This window comes from Odontesthes bonariensis, chromosome 14 (assembly GCF_027942865.1).
Source record: "Odontesthes bonariensis isolate fOdoBon6 chromosome 14, fOdoBon6.hap1, whole genome shotgun sequence".
NCBI classification, from domain to species: Eukaryota; Metazoa; Chordata; class Actinopteri; order Atheriniformes; family Atherinopsidae; genus Odontesthes; species Odontesthes bonariensis.
In genome coordinates this window covers 5,088,141-5,110,113 of record NC_134519.1, presented here as the reverse complement: position 1 = coordinate 5,110,113, position 21,973 = coordinate 5,088,141, and the positions used below count along the sequence as shown (strand labels likewise).

At 45.2% G+C, this 21,973-nt stretch overlaps 1 protein-coding gene and 1 pseudogene across 1 annotated transcript; both read right to left on the bottom strand.

Moving 5' to 3' along the window:
- Positions 1–1,050: 1,050 nt before the first annotated feature.
- Positions 1,051–3,673, bottom strand: LOC142398600 (tripartite motif-containing protein 16-like). The gene has a single exon (XM_075482663.1). The coding sequence runs from the start codon at positions 3,671–3,673 to the stop codon at positions 1,964–1,966; it is 1,710 nt and encodes a 569-aa protein (XP_075338778.1). The 3' UTR covers positions 1,051–1,963.
- Positions 3,674–12,402: 8,729 nt separating this feature from the next.
- LOC142398807 (uncharacterized) lies at positions 12,403–21,733 on the bottom strand (annotated as a pseudogene).
- Positions 21,734–21,973: the final 240 nt, after the last annotated feature.

Genomic DNA, 21,973 nt, shown 5'->3' with positions numbered 1-21,973 from the left:
GGCCATGCAGTACAGTTGAGCTGGTTTGTTTTTATGGAGCCATACAGGGAGGTTTTCTTTGAGCTCTTCAGACTGTGCAAGATTGCTGTAACCCTTCATGTAAGCTCAGCCTCTTGCGAACGCAGTTTCTCCACACTGAAACTGATAAAAACCTTCCTGCGGTCCACCACTACTGATGAGAGACTCAGTGATCTTGGTGTCCTGAGCATAGAGTCCAGAAGGGCCAAGGCTCTGGATCTTGATTTATTTGTGGACCATTTTGCCAGACAGCACAACCGCCGTATCCTGTTGCTGTAGTGTAGTGTATCAATATTTGTATTTATCTATATTTTGTTTATTGAATTGTCACCCTGGATTTGTACCCTGTACTGATTTTTTTTTTTTTTTTATGGCCCTACCTCTCATGCACCTGCACTCACTGTTGTACAAAATAAATGTTTATATGTTTTTAAAGTAAAATAAAGTTCATTTGTTGCAAATAAAGATAATTTGTTGCGATTTTTTATGTGCCCCTCTGGTTAAACACTGGCCCCTCCTTGGCCCCCCAAGCAAAAATGGTCTAGAACCGCCTCTGTTATTTCTGTTCCCAGTTCATTACTTCACTGATTTCTCACAGCTCCCACAGAGTTGTTGAAGCTCACACAGTTACCTCTTGCTGCCACTTGGTGGCGCCAGATGTCCATGTTTCATCTGAAGGGGCTCCTGTCCCAGGTGCCTCTTACCTGAAAGGATGAGGCGGGTCTGGGGAATGAACGCGTTCATTTCCAGGGTGTATTCTGGAGTACCAAACGAGAGCCTGGATGATTCCACCAGGTCATTTTACCTGTGTGAGATCACTGGAACTCACCTGACAGCTGTGAAACGGACCTCTGCTCAGCCCCGCCTAGGACCCAGAAACCAAAAAAACAACAACAGCCAGACACACTTGCTCTCACTCAGTTTGAACTCTCTTTCATTTAAGCAAAATGCACGTGTTCTTGCACTTCTGTGTATTTTCACATCAAAACAACACAAGTGAGTGTATTTCTAAAGAAAAAGAAACCAGAGGCATTTTTTCTTAGCCACAATAAGTTTATTGATCTAATGTTTTTCAACTACATAGTGAATCAAAGTGCGCTTCTACAGCAAGATATTTAGGCAACATGTGAAGATAATTATTGGGTAATTACAACACACATTTATGAAGCTGAATATTAAAATTTAAAGTAAAACAAAACTCAGAAATCAATGTAAAACTGGTTCAAAAGTGACATATGAATAAATAGCCTCTAATTACATGTGATTAAAACACAAATGTGGAAAGTTAAGTATGTGATGCCTTAAATAACAAAAATATTCATTTCTGTGCATCATGTTGTGATTTATAGGATGTGAAACATCATCATCACACAGTTTATATTTCACATAAGAACACTGCTGATTTCCCAGTAAGAATATCTTTATATCCTGTGGTTATTAAGCTCACCATAATCCTAAGTGAAAAGAAAACTAAAACATTCAATACATCACCCTTTAAAAACTAAGAATGGTCATTAGCAGCAAAGAGGAAGAGATCAGCAATAGGTTAACATGTTAGCGTGTGATTTTTCCCTTCTTTAACAGTTCAAAAAGCAACTTAAAATGTTATTTCTTAGCTATTCAAAAGCAAATACATCTGAGATGTGTCATAATAAATGATATATATAGCTGTGTAAAGAAGCATCGATCTCACACCTCAGAAAGGTTTGACAGGTGAGTCTACATGTGGAAATGTAGCTTAAAGAGCTTGTGGGCAGAAAAGAATAAAAGCCTGTAATGATAGTGGAAAACATCAATAAAAAGCAACCTCTGATGGGCAACACAATACCAGCAAATGAAGGTGAAAAGTTAAATTAAACAAAACTCTGCTCAATTATTAAGCTTTAAAACCAGGTAATGTTAGAGGAAAACTCTGTTTCGCATTTTTTAATCAACTAACTTTTATCTACTTAAGCTGACAGAACTCTGCTGAGTCTCCAGTATCATAAATACAAACTCCAGCACAGAGCGGCTGAGTGAATGTGGTCTGGACTCTGTGGAGGAGAGTCATGGTTCCAGAGACGCTGTAGAAGGACAGAATACCTGCTCTGTGATCCAGGTACACTCCCACTCTGGAGGCATCAGGACCTGAGATGTAGGTTTTTATCTTGTTGTGCATAAATGTATAACCGTCTGAGGAACAATCTAATGCCCAAGATTTGTCATTATATCCAAATCCACATTCATTCCCCCACCCTGCTCTGCTGATGTTCTTGTATGCGACTGCTACATCAACTCCTCCTCTCATCTCCACCTCCCAGTAACAACGTCCAGTCAGACTCTCTCTGCTCAGGACCTGAGAACACCAGTTAGTGAATCTGTCTGGATGACGAGAATAAGACTGAGGTCGATCCATAAATGTCACTTTTCTGTTCCCCTCTGACAGTAACAGATATGTGTTTGCTGTGTTTGGATCCAGTGTGATTTCACATGAATATTTTAAGAATCCAGCTCTGCTCTCTGGTCCTGGTTCTGGTTCTGGTTCTGGTCCTGGTTCTGGTTCTGGCTGTGACAGTAAAACATCCACTTCAGCAACTCTCAGTGAGATGTTGGCCCATTCCTCTCTCAGGATGTCCTGTAGTTTATCTCTGAGCTCTGACACAGCTGCTGCCACATCCTCAAAGTGCCTCAGAGGACGGATCTGGATGCTGGATGAGTGTGTAGCCCCCCTGAGTGCTGCCACTGAGGGCCAGCTGTGCAGAAACTGGCTGTGATCCTCTGTGTGTGAGAGCTGCTGCAGCTCAGCATCTTTCCTCTTCAGCTCAGTGATCTCCTGCTCCAGCTTCTCCTGAAGCTCTTTGACTCGACTCCCTTCGGCTTCCTGCTGGGATCTGATCTGCTGCTTCACATCAGAGCTTCTTTTCTGGAGGAGACGGATCAGCTGGCTGAAGATCTTCTGGCTGTGCTCCTCTGTTTTATTAGCAGACTGATGGATAGCCTCCAGCTGCTGCTGAAGCAGCTTCACATCTTTCTCTGCGTCCTGGATTCTCTGCTGGATCTGCTGCCGACTCCCCTCCAGCTCTCTCTGCCTCTCAGTCCTTTCTGCTGCAGCTGACACTGTGTCGTGGCCTTTATGTTCATCCACAGAGCAGAGATAACAGATGCACTTCTGATCGGTACGGCAGAACATCTTCATCACCTCATCGTGAACAGAGCAGATGTTCTCCTGGAGCTTCTTGGAGGGCTCCACCAGCTTGTGTTTCCTTAATGGAGCCACATCATAATGAGGCTGAAGGTGTTTCTTACAGTAAGAGGCCAGACAGGATAAACAGGACTTGATGGCTTTCAGTTTTCTCCCAGAGCAGAAATCACAGGCCACATCTTCAGCTCCAGCATAGCAGTGATCAGCAGGAGCAGCTTGGAGTCCAGTCTTCTTCAGCTGCTCCACTAAATCAGCTAACATGGTGTTTTTTACCAGGACAGGCCTCGCTGTGAAAGTTTTCCTGCACTGAGGGCAGCTGTGGATTCCCTTCTGATCCTCTCCATCCCAGAAGCCTTTAATACAGCTCATGCAGTAGCTGTGTCCACAGGGAATAGTCACCGGATCCTTCAGCAGATCCAGGCAGATGGAACAAGAGAAGCTTTCCTGATCCAGCTGAACTCCTTTCTGAGCCATTTCTTCTCTCAACAACAGCGACTGACTGAGTTTTATTTCCTGAAAGGTGAAACTTATCTGAGCTCTACTGACAAACGCAGCAATGACACATTCTGACGTCAGTTCAAGTTAACAAATCATGTGTGAGTGAAATGATTCACCACATGTTAGTTACACCCACAACAACACAGGTGAAGGGGAGGGAACAAAGAAATATGTGGACAGACTGCAGCCGCAGTGTTTACAGGAAGAAGACAAAGGTCATCGGGCTTTGTCATGTTTCAGCAAGAGGAGCGGCTTTATCTCTTGTTATAAAATAACTAAATGACCCTTGAAGCTGTGCTCAGTGACAGATAATAATCTTTATATAAGTTCAGAGAATTATGTGCTGAACTATAACATGTTGTTGTTTGTTTTATTAGTTAAAAGTTTGAATCAATTCTACCTTTTAGGTCTGTATCCTATTCAGTATGTAATTCATATAATTTTGATTAATTTGACTCTTTACACCAGGTGCTTATTGTAAGGTATGAATATAAAATAAGTTTTATTAATATAGAACCAAAACAAAACAAATATCATCTCAAGGCCCTCAAAGATACAGTCCAATTGATTGTAAAACTATCACAATACAATCAAATGCAGTTTATTAAATTCCAAATTAGTCCAATTCACACAAGGATAGTTAAAAAAAAAAAAAAATTATTAGTATCTGAATTCTAAATGTTTCTCTCAAAATTTTAATTCATTTACAACTTTATAGAGCAGAGACCGATTCTGAGGTCGCCAAAACGGACCCCCTCAACGCCCTGGCTGCGCCTAGAAACTCTGTCCATAAAAATTATGAACAGAATCGGTGACAAAGGACAGCCCTGACGGAGTCCAACCCTCACAGGAAACATGTCCGACTTACTGCCGGCAATGCGGACCAAACTCTGACACCGGTCATACAGAGACCGAACAGCCCATATCAAGCAGTCCGGCACTCCATACTCCCGGAGCACCCCCCACAGGACTCCCCGATGTCCATGCGATGCTGCAGAGGCGTGTCAACCAAGACAGCCCCACAACATCCAGAGCCTTGAGAAACTCCGGATGAACCTCATCCACCCCCGGGGCCTTGCTACCGAGGAGTTTTTTGACCACCTCTGCAACCTCGGCCACAGAAATGGGAGGCCCCACGTCCGAGCTCCCCAACTCTGCTTCCTCATCGGAAGGCGTGTCGATAGGATTGAGGAGGCCCTCGAAGTATTCCCCCACCGACTCACGACATCCCTAGATGAGGTCAGCAGAGCCCCGTCCTCACCATACACTGTATTGATGGTGCACCGCTCCCCCCCCCGGAGCCGCCGGATGGTGGACCAGAATCTCCTCGAGGCCGTCCAGAAGTCATTCTCCATGGCCTCACCGAACTCCTGAGGCTGCGTTCCGCTTGGCCTGTCGTTACCCATCAGCTGCTTCCAGAGTCCCACTGGCCAAAAAGGCCCGATAGGACTCCTTCTTCAGCTTGACGGCTTCCCTCACCACTGGTGTCCACCAGCGGGTTCGGGGGTTGCTGCCACGACAGGCACCGACCACCTTACTGCCACAGCTCCGGTCAGCCGCCTCAACAATGGAGGCACGGAACATGGCCCATTCGGACTCAATGTCCCCACCTCCCCCGGGACATGGTTGAAGCTCTGCCGGAGGTGGGGATCACCAGGTGGTGATCAGTTGACAGCTCCGCCCCTCTCTTCACCCGAGTGTCCAGGACATACGGCCGCAAGTCCGACGATACAACCACAAAGTCGATCATCGAGCTGCGGCCCAGGGTGTCCTGGTGCCAAGTGCACATATGGACCCCCTTATGCCTGAACATGGTGTTCGTTATGGACAGTCCATGACGAGCACAGAAGTCCAATAACAGAACACCACTCTGATTCAGATCGGGGGGGCCGTTCCTCTCAATAACCCCCTTCCAGGTCTCACTGTCATTGCCCACATGAGCATTGAAGTCCCCCAGAAGGACGAGGGAGTCTCCAAAAAGTGTGGGTACTCTGAACTGCTGTTTGGTGCATAAGCACAAACAACAGTAAATACTCGTCCCCCCACCCTAAGGCGGAGGGAGGCTACCCTCTCACTCACCGATGTACCGGCGCACAGCCGGGTGGGGGGGCTTCAGTGGCCAAGGATCAGACCGCCATAGTCTCTGCCTTCGGCTGTCGCCCCGTTCACATTGCACCCGACCCCCTTTGGCCCCTCCCACGGATGGTGAGCCCGTCAGAAGGGGGACCCACGTCATATTTTTGGGCTGTTCCCAACCGAGCCCCATGGGCACAGGCCCGGCCACGAGGCTCTCGCTGCCTGGCCCCACCCCTGGACCTGGCTCCAGGGGTGGGGCCTCGGTGACCCCCGTCCTGGCAAAGGAAAACGTTGTCCAATAATATTCTTCAGGTTTTATGAGCTGTTCTTTGTCTGGACCCTCATCTTGGATCTGTTTGCCTTGGGTGACCCTACCAGGGGCTTAAAGCCCCGGGCAACATAGCTCCCAGACTCATTGGGGCACGCAAACCCCCCCCACCACGGTAAGGTGACAGCTCATGGGGGGGTATCTAAGACTAGTTTTCTATATTTAGGTAAGTCATAAATAAAAAAGGATTGATTGAAAAATAAACATTTACCGTAGACGTGTTGCAGATTTTGTCAGTAATTATACATTTTATCCGAACTGGTCCTCATCCCTTCATTCATCATTTAAACTGGTGTCTGTGGGTCAGAAGTGGGTTTTAAATTGTGTTTTGGATTAGTTGTGGCAGTTAGTTGTTGTAGTTCACATTTCTTTTGTTTGGTTTGCTTCATCTTTCCTTTTAATTTCATTCTCAGTTGCCTCGTTAATTGAAAAAGGTAAAAAGCTTAACGTGGGAAGAACAGATTCACATTTTCAGTCTTAATTGTAACGGAAGTTCAGGTCCAGATGTCTCTCCTCTTTGATTATCAACAGCCAGCAGAGGTTTTAAAGTGCTTATGCTTATCATTATGAGTCTTTAAAAGTCTGCTTTTTAGGCAGTTGTCTGTGGGCATAAACACACTGAGCAGCCAGTATAAAACCACAGAAAGTAAAGATAAAAACAAAAAATCTGAATGAAAGTGTTAAGCATATTTTGTTATTTAGGCAAAGCCAAGTTATACAGCGCATCCAATGAGGTATATATGACGTAGTGACGTCAGCGCCACCACCATGTATATTATGTTGAATAAACGGCTGACTCAGCAGTGAGCGTGAGTGTGTTCAGCCAAAGAGAGACGGTCTCCGTGTATTTCTACTAGCAACGCTAGCCGGTTAAGTTCTTCACTGTGTGTCTAGTAAAACGCAAGTGCTGCTGCGTAGCCTAGAGATGGCTAATATCCCCACAGGTTATGGGCCCAGTCACTTAGGCCACAGGTGGAGCAGACTTTCATTCGACGGCGAAGAGAGAAATTATGAACTTTGGGAAACAAGGTTCCTCGCTCACATGGAGCTCCGGAGTCTCAGGGAGACCATCGTGGAGACGCCTGATATCGACGAGGGGGATGAAGGAGCTCTCGCCGAAGATGAGGCAAAGAATGGTGAGGCGTACGCGGAACTTGTGCAAGTTTTGGACAACACAAGTTTATCGTTAGTGATGAGCGAAGCGGAACGAGACGGGAGAAAGGCATTGGCGATTCTGCGAAAGCATTACGTTGGCAAGCCACGTGTCGTGAGTCTTTATTGTGAACTGTCCTCACTCTGCAAAGCTAGCGATGAGACAATTACCGAGTACATAATTCGAGCAGAGACTATTTTCATGTCATTAAAGAGAGCAGACGAACAAATCAGTGATGGACTTGTGATTGCAATGGTAGTGAAAGGGCTACCCGAGTCCTACAAACCGTTCGTTGTGCACGTTACACAGACCGATGAAGTCGTGACGTTTGGCGAGTTTAAAAGTAAACTGCGCAGCTATGAAAGTACATGGTTGACTGCGGAGCCACATCGCACATGATCAACGACCCCACCAAGTTCAAAACGGTGGACAAGAGCTTCAGACCCGAGGGCCACGTGATCGAGCTGGCCGACGGAAGCAAGGTGAGCGGAATGGCGAAGATGAGGGGAGACGCCGAGGTCTACTTGCTGGACAGCGAGGGACGATGAGTGAGAACGAGACTCAAGCAGGCGCTCTACATCCCATCGTTCCCACAGAACATCTTTTCTGTCAAGGCAGCAACAGGCAACGGCGCCGAGGTCCGATTCAAAGACGGCGATGACTGGTCAACAGGGACGGTACAAAATTCAAAATGGATGTGTATGGTAGGCTGTATTACCTTAGCACAGTTGAGAATGAAAATATGGATGAAGTGTATGGTTGTCATGATATGCAAACGTGGCACAAAATCCTAGGCCATTGTAACTTTGATGACATTGCAAAGTTAGAGAATGTGGTTCAAGGGATGTCTATTAAGGTAAAAAATGATAAGTCAAACCAAAACTGTGAAATATGCACGAAGGGCAAATTCACACAAAGCAGAAACAGACAGGCAGATGCAAAAGCTACATCCATACTTGAGCTAGTGCACACAGACTTGTGCGGCCCCATAGAACCAGCAGGTAAAGATGGGTACAAATATGCAATAGCGTTTACTGATGATTACAGTGGGATGATTTTTCCCTACTTTCTGAAGGCGAAAAGCTATGCAGCGCAAGCTACAGAAAAATTCATAGCAGATGTAGCTCCCTATGGGAAGATCAAGTGTATAAGGTCTGACAACGGTACAGAGTTTACCGGGCAGGAGTTCCAGTCCTTACTTAGGAGTAATGGTATAAGGCACGAGACAAGTGCACCCTACTCGCCCCATCAGAATGGAACGGCCGAAAGGGGATGGAGAACATTATTTGAGATGGCGCGATGCATGCTGTTGGAGAGTAACCTCCCAAAGCATTTGTGGACATATGCAGTGCAAACAGCAGCTCAGATTCGCAACAGGTGTTACAGTAAGCGTCTAGAGCAGACACCTTACTGTGTTTTCACAGGGAAAACACCCAACCTGTCTAATATGAAGGTATTCGGATCAGAATGTTACACGTATAAGCAGGACAAAAAGAAGCTGGATGCTAGGTGTGACAAAGGGATCTTTGTTGGCTACGATAAATATAGCCCAGCTTACAACATCTACTATCCGGAAACAGGAAAAGTCCTAAAACATAGGCTAGTGAAATCGATCACTAAAGGCAGCACAGATAGCCAGACACAGACCAGTTATGACATGGAAGAAGACACAGAGAGCTATGGAGATGCGACACCAAAGGTAGTGAGGCAGGGTCAGGGACAGTCTGAAGAGACGGAAGAGCCTAGTGTGGAGGCTGAGGCAGGTCCAACCCAGGTAGATGGTACAGAGAAAGAGCAGGTAGAACAGAGATATCCTGTGAGGGAGAGAAAGGCCCCTGAATACCTGAAAGAGTACCAGTGCAAAGCAGATTGTGATGAAACAGAAAATGTGGATTATTTCTACAGAGTGACCTATGGTGTGCCTAAAACGTTTAATGAGGCAATTAATTCACAAAAATCAAAATTGTGGGGTGATGCGATGAAAGATGAGATGCAATCCTTAAAGCTGCAGTCGGCAGGTTTTCAAAATTAGAGTCTAAAGTCGGAAAATTCGAACTGATACAACTTTCAGGTCCCTCCCCCAACCTCTAACAAGCTCCGAATCGCCCCCCAAACCCCTCCCCCTCTGTGGACGAGGTTGTGCACGTGAGTTCACACCAGTGTGAGCGCACACAAGCTGGGGCAGACTCACGCTCAGCAGCGTGTGCACAAGCTGTGATTGACAGGTAGGATTCCTCCACCCTAACTTGATTGGTTAAAAACAGCCGGGAGCGCTCGGTTTTTGCAAGCATGATTACAGGCTTCAGAGGGAGCTACAGATTTCGTTATTTTTCCTAAACAGCCTATTTAATATTCTACTTCCAGAATCCCATGACAGTTCAAGCTAATATGACTAAAAAAAAGTTGCCGACCGCAGCTTTAACTGAGAATGAAACGTTCACTCTGACACCACTGCCACGGGGCAAATAAGCAGTGGGAGGTCGCTGGGTATATGCAGTGAAAGAAGGCCCAGATGGATCTGAGACTTGTAAAGCCAGATATGTGGCAAAGGGGTACGGTCAGGTAGAAGGGATTGACTACAAAGAGACTTTTTCACCCACTGCTAATATGACCTCTGTCCGAGCTTTGACGCAGGTAGCTGTGAAGGAGGATCTTATCCTTCACCAAATGGATATAAAGACTGCTTACTTGCATGCTCCCATGGACTGTGAGGTATATATGGAGCAACCGGAAGGTTTTGAGGTTAGGTCAAAAACAGGTGAACACCTTGTGTGTAAACTCAACAAGTCATTGTATGGGTTAAAACAGTCCGGTCGCAACTGGAATATGTTACTGCATGATCACCTTACAGGGAATGGTTTTGTGCAAAATGATGCTGACCACTGTGTCTACACCAGGAAATCTGGGAACGAGGAAGTCACACTGTTAGCGTGGGTTGATGATTTAATCATAGCAGCGAGCAACAACACCATACTGAAAGATGTGAAAGAAATGCTGAAGAGAAGGTTTAAGATGAAGGATATGGGTCCCCTTAGACACTTCCTAGGTATCGATTTTAACTACAGTGATGGAGAAATCAAAATGACACAAAAGAGGCACATTGACAAAATGTTAGCCAGATTCGGAATGTCTGAATGCAAACCGAGATCCACCCCATCTGAGCAGAAATTACATTTTGACAGTGGAGGTGATGTAATTGATCCAAAAGGTTACAGAGAGATAGTGGGTAGCTTAATATACATTATGACATGTACCAGACCCGATTTGAGTTGGATAGTTAGTAAACTATCACAACACCTGGCAGAACCAAAGCAACAGCATTGGACTGCTGCAAAACACTTACTGAGGTATTTAAAGGGTACTATGGATCAGGAATTACACTACAGGAAATGTGAGAAAAGCTTACAGCTTGAAGGTTATAGTGACGCTGATTGGGCAAATGACAAAAATGACAGGAGAAGCACCACTGGATATTGTTTCAGCTTAACTGAGACTGGTGCAGTAATCTCATGGAAGAGCAGGAAGCAGCCAACAGTGGCGCTATCTAGCTGTGAAGCAGAGTACATGGCTCTAGCAGCAGCTACTCAGGAGAGCATGTACCTTGTTCAACTACTGAAAGGAATGGATGGGAGTAATCAGCATTTACCAGTCAAACTCTTTGAGGACAACCAGGGGGCGATAGCGTTATCCAAGAACCCAGTATGCAGACAGAGAAGCAAGCATGTGGATATAAAATATCATTTTGTACGGTCTGCACACACAGAGGGGAAAATGAATGTTGTTTACTGTCCTACTGCAGACATGGTAGCTGTTGTACTTACCAAACCAGTGTCAAAGGTCAAATTTGAGAAATTCATGGGTTATTTGTTTGGAGAGTAATGATAGCTGGCAGAAGAAATGAAGTAAAGAATGTATTTTTCTTTTATTTAGGTTTTCAGAACTGCCAGTATGTGAAATGGTTTTGTTTTACGAGTTATACTGTAACTGAGCACAGTACAAATTAGTTTTGTAATTTTGTTTTTGTTTTCCACTATACAGTAGAGAGAGCTGTAAACATGTCTTTGAGTGGGAGTGTTAAGCATATTTTGTTATTTAGGCAAAGCCAAGTTATACAGCGCATCCAATGAGGTATATATGACGTAGTGACGTCAGCGCCACCACCATGTATATTATGTTGAACAAACGGCTGACTCAGCAGTGAGCGTGAGTGTGTTCAGCCAAAGAGAGACGGTCTCCGTGTATTTCTACTAGCAACGCTAGCCGGTTAAGTTCTTCACTGTGTGTCTAGTAAAACGCAAGTGCTGCTGCGTAGCCTAGAGATGGCTAATATCCCCACAGAAAGTTGTGCAGACAAATATAAAAGAGTATTTAGTCTAACTCTGAGAAAACGCGTCTGAATTTCAGCTGAATATTGAGTGTTTCATTTCGGGTCAACATGAGATTTATATAGAAAGATATTCAGGAATTGCAGGTGATAAATTAAATAAAATAAAACCTGGATATAAGTATGAACCTTCTGCTGAAAGTGGATAAATGGAGCCTAAAGAGTGAGATTTCCTGATGAAATCAAAGCTTGTGGATCATGTGACCTGTTCAGAATCCCAGACTGATGTTAACAGGTCGGTGTGATCTTCATCAACAGTGCATACAGTCTCTTCATATTTGGCACGGATGTTATTTCTGTTCCCAGTTGATTACTTCACTGATTTCTCACAGCTCCCACAGAGTTGTTGAAGCTCACACAGTTACCTCTTGCTGCCACTTGGTGGCGCCAGATGTCCATGTTTCATCTGAAGGGGCTCCTGTCCCAGGTGCCTCTCACCTGAGAGGAGGAGGCGGGTCTGGGGAATGAACGCGTTCATTTCCAGGGTGTATTCTGGAGTACCAAACGAGAGCCTGGATGATTCCACCAGGTCATTTTACCTGTGTGAGATCACTGGAACTCACCTGACAGCTGTGAAACGGACCTCTGCTCAGCCCCGCCTAGGACCCAGAAACCAAAAAAACTACAACAGCCAGACACACTTGCTCTCACTCAGTTTGAACTCTTTTATTTAAGCAAAACGCATGTGTTCTTGCACTTCTGTGCATTTTCACATCAAAACAACACAAGTGGGTGTATTTCTAAAGAAAAAGAAACCAGAGGCATTTTTTTTAGCCACAATAAGTTTATTGATCGCACGTTTTTCAACTACATAGTGAATCAAAGTGCGCTTCTACAGCAAGATATTTAGGCAACATATGAAGATAATTATTGGCTCATTAAAACACACATTTATGAAGCTGAATATTAAAATTAAAAGTAAAACAAAACTCAGAAATCAATGTAAAACTGGTTCAAAAGGGACATATGAATAAATACCCTCTAATTACATGTGATTAAAACACAAATGTGGAAAGTTAAGTATGTGATGCCTTAAATAACAAAAATATTCATTTCTGTGCATCATGTTGTGATTTATAGGATGTGAAACATCATCACACAGTTTATATTTCACATAAGAACACTGCTGATTTCCCAGTGAATATCTTTATATCCTGTAGTTATTAAGCTCACCATAATCCTAAGTGAAAAGAAAACTAAAACATTCAATACATCACCCTTTAAAAACTAAGAATGGTCATTAGCAGCAAAGAGGAAGAGATCAGCAATAGGTTAACATGTTAGCGTGTGATTTTTCCCTTCTTTAACAGTTCAAAAAGCAACTTAAAATGTTATTTCTTAGCTATTCAAAAGCAAATACATCTGAGATGTGTCATAATAAATGATATATATAGCTGTGTAAAGAAGCATCGATCTCACACCTCAGAAAGGTTTGACAGGGGAGTCTACATGTGGAAATGTAGCTTAAAGAGCTTGTGGGCAGAAAAGAATTAAAGCCTGTAATGATATTGGAAAACATCGATAAAAAGCAACCTCTGATGGGCAACACAATACCAGCAAATGAAGGTGAAAAGTTAAATTAAACAAAACTCTGCTCAATTATTAAGCTTTAAAACCAGCTAATGTTAGAGGAAAACTCTGTTTCGCATTTTTTAATCAACTAACTTTTATCTACTTAAGCTGACACAACTCTGCTGAGGCTCCATAATAATAAACACAAACTCCAGCACAGAGCGGCTGAGTGAATGTGGTCTGGACTCTGTGGAGGAGAGTCATGGTTCCAGAGACGCTGTAGAAGGACAGAATACCTGCTCTGTGATCCAGGTACACTCCCACTCTGGAGGCCCAAGGACATGAGATGGAGGTTGAGATGCTGTTGTGCAGAAATGAATAACTGTCTGAGGAACAATTTAATGCCCAAGATTTGTCATTATGACCAAATACACATTCAGTCCCATCTCCTGCTCTGCTGATGTTCTTGTATGCGACTGCTACATAAACTCTTCCTCTCCCTCTCATCTCCACCTCCCAGTAACAACGTCCAGTCAGACTCTCTCTGCTCAGGACCTGAGACCATCCAGTGAATCTGTCTGGATGACAAGAATAAGACTGAGGATGATCCATATATGTCACTTTTCTGTTCCCCTCTGACAGTAACAGCTGTCTGTGTGCTGTGTTTGGATCCAGTGTGATTTCACATGAATATTTTAAGAAATCAGCTCTGCTCTCAGGTTCAGGTTCAGGTTCAGGTTCTGGTTCTGGTCCTGGTCCTGGTCCTGGTTCTGGTCCTGGTTCTGGTTCTGGTTCTGGTTCTGGTTCTGGTTCTGGTTCTGGTTCTGGTTCTGGTTGTGACAGTAAAACATCCACTTCAGCGACTCTCAGTGAGATGTTGGCCCATTCCTCTCTCAGGATGTCCTGTAGTTTATCTCTGAGCTCTGACACAGCTGCTGTCACATCCTCAAAGTGCCTCAGAGGACGGATCTGGATGCTGGATGAGTGTGTAGCCCCCCTGAGTGCTGCCACTGAGGGGCAGCTGTGCAGAAACTGGCTGTGATCCTCTGTGTGTGAGAGCTGCTGCAGCTCAGCATCTTTCCTCTTCAGCTCAGTGATCTCCTGCTCCAGCTTCTCCTGAAGCTCTTTGACTCGCCTCCCTTCGGCTTCCTGCTGGGATCTGATCTGCTGCTTCACATCAGAGCTTCTTTTCTGGAGGAGACGGATCAGCTGGCTGAAGATCTTCTGGCTGTGCTCCTCTGTTTTATCAGCAGACTGATGGATGGCCTCCAGCTCCTGCTGAAGCAGCTTCACATCTTTCTCTGCGTCCTAGATTCTCTGCTGGATCTGCTGCCGACTCCCCTCCAGCTCTCTCTGCCTCTCAGTCCTTTCTGCTGCAGCTGACACTGTGTCGTGGCCTTTATGTTCCTCCACAGAGCAGAGATAACAGATGCACTTCTGATCGGTACGGCAGAACATCTTCATCACCTCATCGTGAACAGAGCAGATGTTCTCCTGGAGCTTCTTGGAGGGCTCCACCAGCTTGTGTTTCCTTAATGGAGCCACATCATAATGAGGCTGAAGGTGATTCTCACAGTAAGAGGCCGGACAGGATAAACAGGACTTGATGGCTTTCAGTTTTCTCCCAGAGCAGAAATCACAGGCCACATCTTCAGCTCCAGCATAGCAGTGATCAGCAGGAGCAGCTTGGAGTCCAGTCTTCTTCAGCTGCTCCACTAAATCAGCTAACATGGTGTTTTTCTCCAGGACAGGCCTCGCTGTGAAAGTTTTCCTGCACTGAGGGCAGCTGTGGATTCCCTTCTGATCCTCTCCATCCCAGAAGCCTTTAATACAGCTCATGCAGTAGCTGTGTCCACAGGGAATAGCCACCGGATCCTTCAGCAGATCCAGGCAGATCGAACAAGAGAAGCTTTCTCGGTCGAGCTGAACTCCTTTCTGAGCCATTTCTCCTCTCAGATCAGCGACTGACTGAGTTTCACTTCCTCAAAGCTGAAACTTATCTGAGCTCTACTGACAAACGCAGCAATGACACATTCTGACGTCAGTTCAAGTGAACAAATCATGTGTGAGTGAAATGATTCACCACATGTTAGTTACACCCACAACAACACAGGTGAAGGGGAGGGAACAAAGAAATATGTGGACAGACTGCAGCCGCAGTGTTTACAGGAAGAAGACAAAGGTCATCGGGCTTTGTCATGTTTCAGCAAGAGGAGCGGCTTTATCTCTTGTTATAAAAGAACTAAATCCTCATTGGAAGCTGTGCTCAGTGCCAGATAATAATCTTTATATTAGTTCAGATAATTATGTGCTGAATTATAACATGTTGTTGTTTTATTAGTTAAAAGTTTGAATCAATTCTCCCTTTTAGATCTGTATCCTATTCAGTATGTAATTCATATAATTTTGATAAATATGACTCTTTACACCAGGTGTTTATTGTAAGGTATGAATATGAAATAAGTTTTATTAATATAGAACCAAAACACAACAAATATCATCTCAAGGCCCCTCAAAGATACAGTCCAATTGATTGTAAAACCATCACAATACAATCAAATTCAGTTTATTAAATTCCAAATTAGTCCAATTCACACAAGGATAGTTAAAAAAAAAAAAAAAATTATTAGTATCTGAATTCTAAATGTTTCTCTCAAAATTTTAATTAATTTACAACTTTATAGAGCAGAGACCGATTCTGAGGTCGCCAAAACGGACCCCCTCAACGCCCTGGCTGCGCCTAGAAACTCTCTCCATAAAAATTATGAACAGAATCGGTGACAAAGGGCAGCTCTGACGGAGTCCAACCCTCACAGGAAACATGTCCGACTTACTGCCGGCAATACGGACCAAACTCTGACATCGGTCATACAGAGACCGAACAGCCCCTATCAAGCGGGCACTTCATACTCCCGGAGCACCCCCCACAGGACTCCCCGATGTCCATGCGATGCTGCAGAGGCGTGTCAACCAAGACAGCCGCACAACATCCAGAGCCTTGAGAAACTCCGGGTGAATCTCATCCACCCCCGGGGCCCTGCTACCGAGGAGCTTTTTGACCACCTCGGCAACGTCCGCCCCAGAAATGGGAGGCCCCACGTCCGAGCTCCCCAGCTCTGCTTCCTCATCGGAAGGCGTGTCGGTAGGATTGAGGAGGCCCTCGAAGTATTCCCCCCACCGACTCACGACGTCCCTAGATGAGGAAAGCAGAGCCCCGCCCCCACCATACACGGTGTTGATGGTGCACCGCTTCCCCCCGGATGGTGGACCAGAATCTCTTCGAGGCCGTCCGGAAGTCGTTCTTCATGGCCTCACCGAACTCCTCCCAAGCCCGAGTTTTTGCCTCAGCAACCGCCGAGGCTGCGTTCCGCTTGGCCTGTCAGTACCCATCAGCTGTTTCCAGAGTCCCACTGGCCAAAAAGGCCCGATAGGACTCTTTCTTCAGCTTGACGGCTTGGGTTCGGGGGTTGCCGCCACGACAGGCACCGACCACCTTATGGCCACAGCTCCCCTCGGCCGCCTCAACAATGGAGGCACGGATCATGGCCCATTCGGACTCAATGTCCCCCACCTCCCCCGGGACATGGTTGAAGCTCTGCCGGTGGTGGGGATCACCAGGTGGTGATCAGTTGACAGCTCCGCCCCTCTCTTCACCCGAGTGTCCAGGACATACGGCCGCAAGTCCGACGATACGACCACAAAGTCGATCATCGAGCTGCGGCCTCGGGTGTCCTGGTGCTAAGTGCACATATGGACCCCCTTATGCCTGAACATGGTGTTCGTTATGGACAGTCCATGACGAGCACAGAAGTCCAATAACAGAACACCACTCTGATTCAGATCGGGGGGGCCGTTCCTCCCAATCACGCCCTTCCAGGTCTCACTGTCATTGCCCACGTGAGCATTGAAGTCCCCCAGCAGGACGAGGGAGTCTCCCGGAGGAGCACTCTCCAGTTCCTCCTCCAGGGACTCCAAAAAGTGTGGGTACTCTGAACTGATGCTTGGTGCATAAGCACAAACAACAGTAAGGACTCGTCCCCCCACCCAAACTCACTTACCGATATACCGGCGCACAGGCGGGTGGGGGGGCTTCAGTGGCCGAGGATAAGACCGCCATGGTCTCTGTCTTCGGCTGTCACCCAGTTCACATTGCACCCGACCCCCTTTGGCCCCTCCCACGGATGGTGAGCCCGTCAGAAGGGGGACCCACGTCATATTTTCGGGCTGTGCCCAACCGAGCCCCGTGGGCTCAGGCCTGGCCACCAGGCGCTCGCTGCCTGGCCCCACCCCTGGACCTGGCTGCAGGGGGAGGCCCCGGTGACCTGCGACCAGGCAAAGGAAAATGTTGTCCAATAATATTCTTCAGGTTTTATGAGCTGTGCTTTGTCTGGTCCCTCATCTTGGATCTGTTTGCCTTGGGTGACCCTACCAGGGGCTTAAAGCCCCGGGCAACATAGCTCCCAGACTCATTGGGGCAAGCAAACCCCCCCCCCACGGTAAGGTGACAGCTCATGGGGGGGTATCTAAGACTAGTTTTCTATATTTAGGTAAGTAATAAATAAGAAAGGATTGATTGAAAAATAAACATTTACCGCAGAAGTGTTGCAGATTTTGTCAGTAATTATACATTTTATCCGAACTGGTCCTCATCCCTTCATTCATCATTTAAACTGGTGTCTATGGGTCTGAAGTGGGTTTTAAATTGTGTTTTGGATTAGTTGTGGCAGTTAGTTGTTGTAGTTCACATTTCTTTTGTTTGGTTTGCTTCAATCTTTCCTTTTAATTTCATTCTCAGTTGCCTCGTTATTTGAAAAAGGTAAAAAGCTTAACGTAGGAAGAACAGATTCACATTTTCAGTCTTGATTGTAACAGAAGTTCAGGTCCAGATGTCTCTCCTCTTTGATTATTAACAGCCAGCAGAAGTTTTAAAGTGCTTATGCTTATCATTATGAGTCTTTAAAAGTCTGCCTTTTAGGCAGTTGTCTGTGGGCATAAACACACTGAGCAGCCAGTATAAAACCACAGAAAGTAAAGATAAAAACAAAATCTCTGAATGAAAGTTCTGCAGACATATATAAAAGAGTATTTAGTCTAACTGTGAGAAAACGCGTCCGAATTTCAGCTGAATATTGAGTGTTTCATTTAGGGTCAACATGAGATTTATATAGACAGATATTCAGGAATTACAGGTGATAAATGAAATAAAATAAAACCTGGATATAAGTATGAACATTATCCTTCTGTCAGGCAGATAGAAACTGATATTTCATTACATTAACTTGTTTATATCCACGCTGTCGCTGCTGAAAGTGGATAAATGGAGCCTAAAGAGTGAGATTCCCTGATGAAATCAAAGCTTGTGGATCATGTGACCTGTTCAGAATCCCAGACTGATGTTAACAGGTCGGTGTGATCTTCATCAACAGTGCATACAGTCTCTTCATATTTGGCACGGATGTTATTTCTGCTCCCAGTTCATTACTTCACTGATTTCTCACAGCTCCCACAGAGTTGTTGAAGCTCACACAGTTACCTCTTGCTGCCACTTGGTGGCGCCAGATGTCCATGTTTCATCTGAAGGGGCTCCTGTCCCAGGTGCCTCTCACCTGAAAGGAGGAGGCGGGTCTGGGGAATGAACGCGTTCACTTCCAGGGTGTATTCTGGAGTACCAAACGAGAGACTGGATGATTTCACCAGGTCATTTTACCTGTGTGAGATCACTGGAACTCACCTGACAGCTGTGAAACGGACCTCTGCTCAGCCCCGCCTAGGACCCAGAAACCAAAAAAACTACAACAGCCAGACACACTTGCTCTCACTCAGTTTGAACTCTCTTTCATTTAAGCAAAATGCATGTGTTCTTGCACTTCTGTGCATTTTCACATCAAAACAATACAAGTGAGTGTATTTCTAAGGAAAAAGAAACCAGAGGCATTTTTTCTTAGCCACAATAAGTTTATTGATCGAACGTTTTTCAACTACATAATGAATCAATGTGCGCTTCTACAGCAAGATATTTAGGCAACATATGAAGATAATTATTGGGTAATTAAAACACACATTTATGAAGCTGAATATTAAAAGTAAAAGTAAAACAAAACTCAGAAATCAATGTAAAACTGGTTCAAAAGTGACATTTGAATAAATACCCTCTAATTACATGTGATTAAAACACAAATGTGGAAAGTTAAGTATGTGATGCCTTAAATAACAAAAATATTCATCTCTGTGCATCATGTTGTGATTTATAGGATGTGAAACATCATCATCACACAGTTTATATTTCACATAAGAACACTGCTGATTTCCCAGTAAGAATATCTTTATATTCTGTAGTTATTAATCTCACCATAATCCTAAGTGAAAAGAAAACTAAAACATTCAATACATCACCCTTTAAAAACTAAGAATGGTCATTAGCAGCAAAGAGGAAGAGATCAGCAATAGGTTAACATGTTAGCGTGTGATTTTTCCCTTCTTTAACAGTTCAAAAAGCAACTTAAAATGTTATTTCTTAGCTATTCAAAAGCAAATACATCTGAGATGTGTCATAATAAATTATATATATAGCTGTGTAAAGAAGCATCAATCTCACACCTCAGAAAGGTTTGACAGGTGAGTCTACATGTGAAAATGTAGCTTAAAGAGCTTGTGGGCAGAAAAGAATTAAAGCCTGTAATGATAGTGGAAAACATCGATAAAAAGCAACCTCTGATGGGCAACACAATACCAGCAAATGAAGGTGAAAAGTTAAATTAAACAAAACTCTGATCAATTATTAAGCTTTAAAACCAGCTAATGTTAGAGGAAAACTCTGTTTCGCATTTTTTAATCAACTTTTTTCAACATTTCAACAACATTTTTTATCTACTTAAGCTGACAGAACTCCGCTGTGGCTCCGCAATAAACATAAACTCCAGCATAGAGCGGCTGAGTGAATGTGGTCTGGACTCTGTGGAGGAGAGTCATGGTTCCAGAGACGCTGTAGAAGGACAGAATACCTGCTCTGTGATCCAGGTACACTCCCACTCTGGAGGCCCGAGGACCTGAGATGGAGGATTTTATGTCGTTGTGCCAAAATGTATAACCGCCTGAGAAACAATATAATGCCCAAGATTTGTCATTATATCCAAATACACATTCATTCCCTCTTCCTGCTCTGCTGATGTTCTTGTATGCGACTGCTACATAAACTGCTCTCCCTCTCATCTCCACCTCCCAGTAACAACGTCCAGTCAGACTCTCTCTGCTCAGGACCTGACACCAGTTAGTGAATCTGTCTGGATGATCAGAATAAGACTGAAGTTGATTCATTAATGTCACTTTTCTGTTCCCCTCTGACAGTAACAGATGTCTGTATGCTGTGTTTGGATCCAGTGTGATTTCACATGAATATCTTAAGAATCCAGCTCTGCTCTCTGGTCCTGGTTCTGGTTCTGGTTCTGGTTCTGGCTGTGACAGTAAAACATCCACTTCAGCGACTCTCAGTGAGATGTTTTTCCATTCCTCTCTCAGGATGTCCTGTAGTTTATCTCTGAGCTCTGACACAGCTGCTGTCACATCCTCAAAGTGCCTCAGAGGACGGATCTGGATGCTGGATGAGTGTGTAGCCCCCCTGAGTGCTGCCACTGAGGGGCAGCTGTGCAGAAACTGGCTGTGATCCTCTGTGTGTGAGAGCTGCTGCAGCTCAGCATCTTTCCTCTTCAGCTCAGTGATCTCCTGCTCCAGCTTCTCCTGAAGCTCTTTGACTCGACTCCCTTCGGCTTCCTGCTGGGATCTGATCTGCTGCTTCACATCAGAGCTTCTTTTCTGGAGGAGACGGATCAGCTGGCTGAAGATCTTCTGGCTGTGCTCCTCTGTTTTATCAGCAGACTGATGGATGGCCTCCAGCTCCTGCTGAAGCAGCTTCACATCTTTCTCTGCGTCCTGGATTCTCTGCTGGATCTGCTGCCGACTCCCCTCCAGCTCTCTCTGCCTCTCAGTCCTTTCTGCTGCAGCTGACACTGTGTCGTGGCCTTTATGTTCCTCCACAGAGCAGAGATAACAGATGCACTTCTCATCGGTACGGCAGAACATCTTCATCACCTCATCGTGAACAGAGCAGATGTTCTCCTGGAGCTTCTTGGAGGGCTCCACCAGCTTGTGTTTCCTTAATGGAGCCACATCATAATGAGGCTGAAGGTGATTCTCACAGTAAGAGGCCAGACAGGATAAACAGGACTTGATGGCTTTCAGTTTTCTCCCAGAGCAGAAATCACAGGCCACATCTTCAGCTCCAGCATAGCAGTGATCAGCAGGAGCAGCTTGGAGTCCAGTCTTCTTCAGCTGCTCCACTAAATCAGCTAACATGGTGTTTTTCTCCAGGACAGGCCTCGCTGTGAAAGTTTTCCTGCACTGAGGGCAGCTGTGGATCCCCTTCTGATCCTCTCCATCCCAGAAGCCTTTAATACAGCTCATGCAGTAGCTGTGTCCACAGGGAATAGTCACCGGATCCTTCAGCAGATCCAGGCAGATCGAACAAGAGAAGCTTTCCTGATCCAGCTGAACTCCTTTCTGTGCCATTTCTTCTCTCAACAACAGCGACTGACTGAGTTTCACTTCCTCAAAGCTGAAACTTATCTGAGCTCTACTGACAAACGCAGCAATGACACATTCTGACGTCAGTTCAAGTTAACAAATCATGTGTGAGTGAAATGATTCACCACATGTTAGTTACACCCACAACAACACAGGTGAAGGGGAGGGAACAAAGAAATATGTAGACAGACTGCAGCCGCAGTGTTTACAGGAAGAAGACAAAGGTCATCGGGCTTTGCCACATTT

What these genes read in the sequence shown, in the direction of transcription:
- LOC142398600 (XM_075482663.1), bottom strand. Translation starts at nt 3,673, where the DNA reads ATGGCTCAGAAAGGAGTTCAGCTGGATCAGGAAAGCTTCTCTTGTTCC.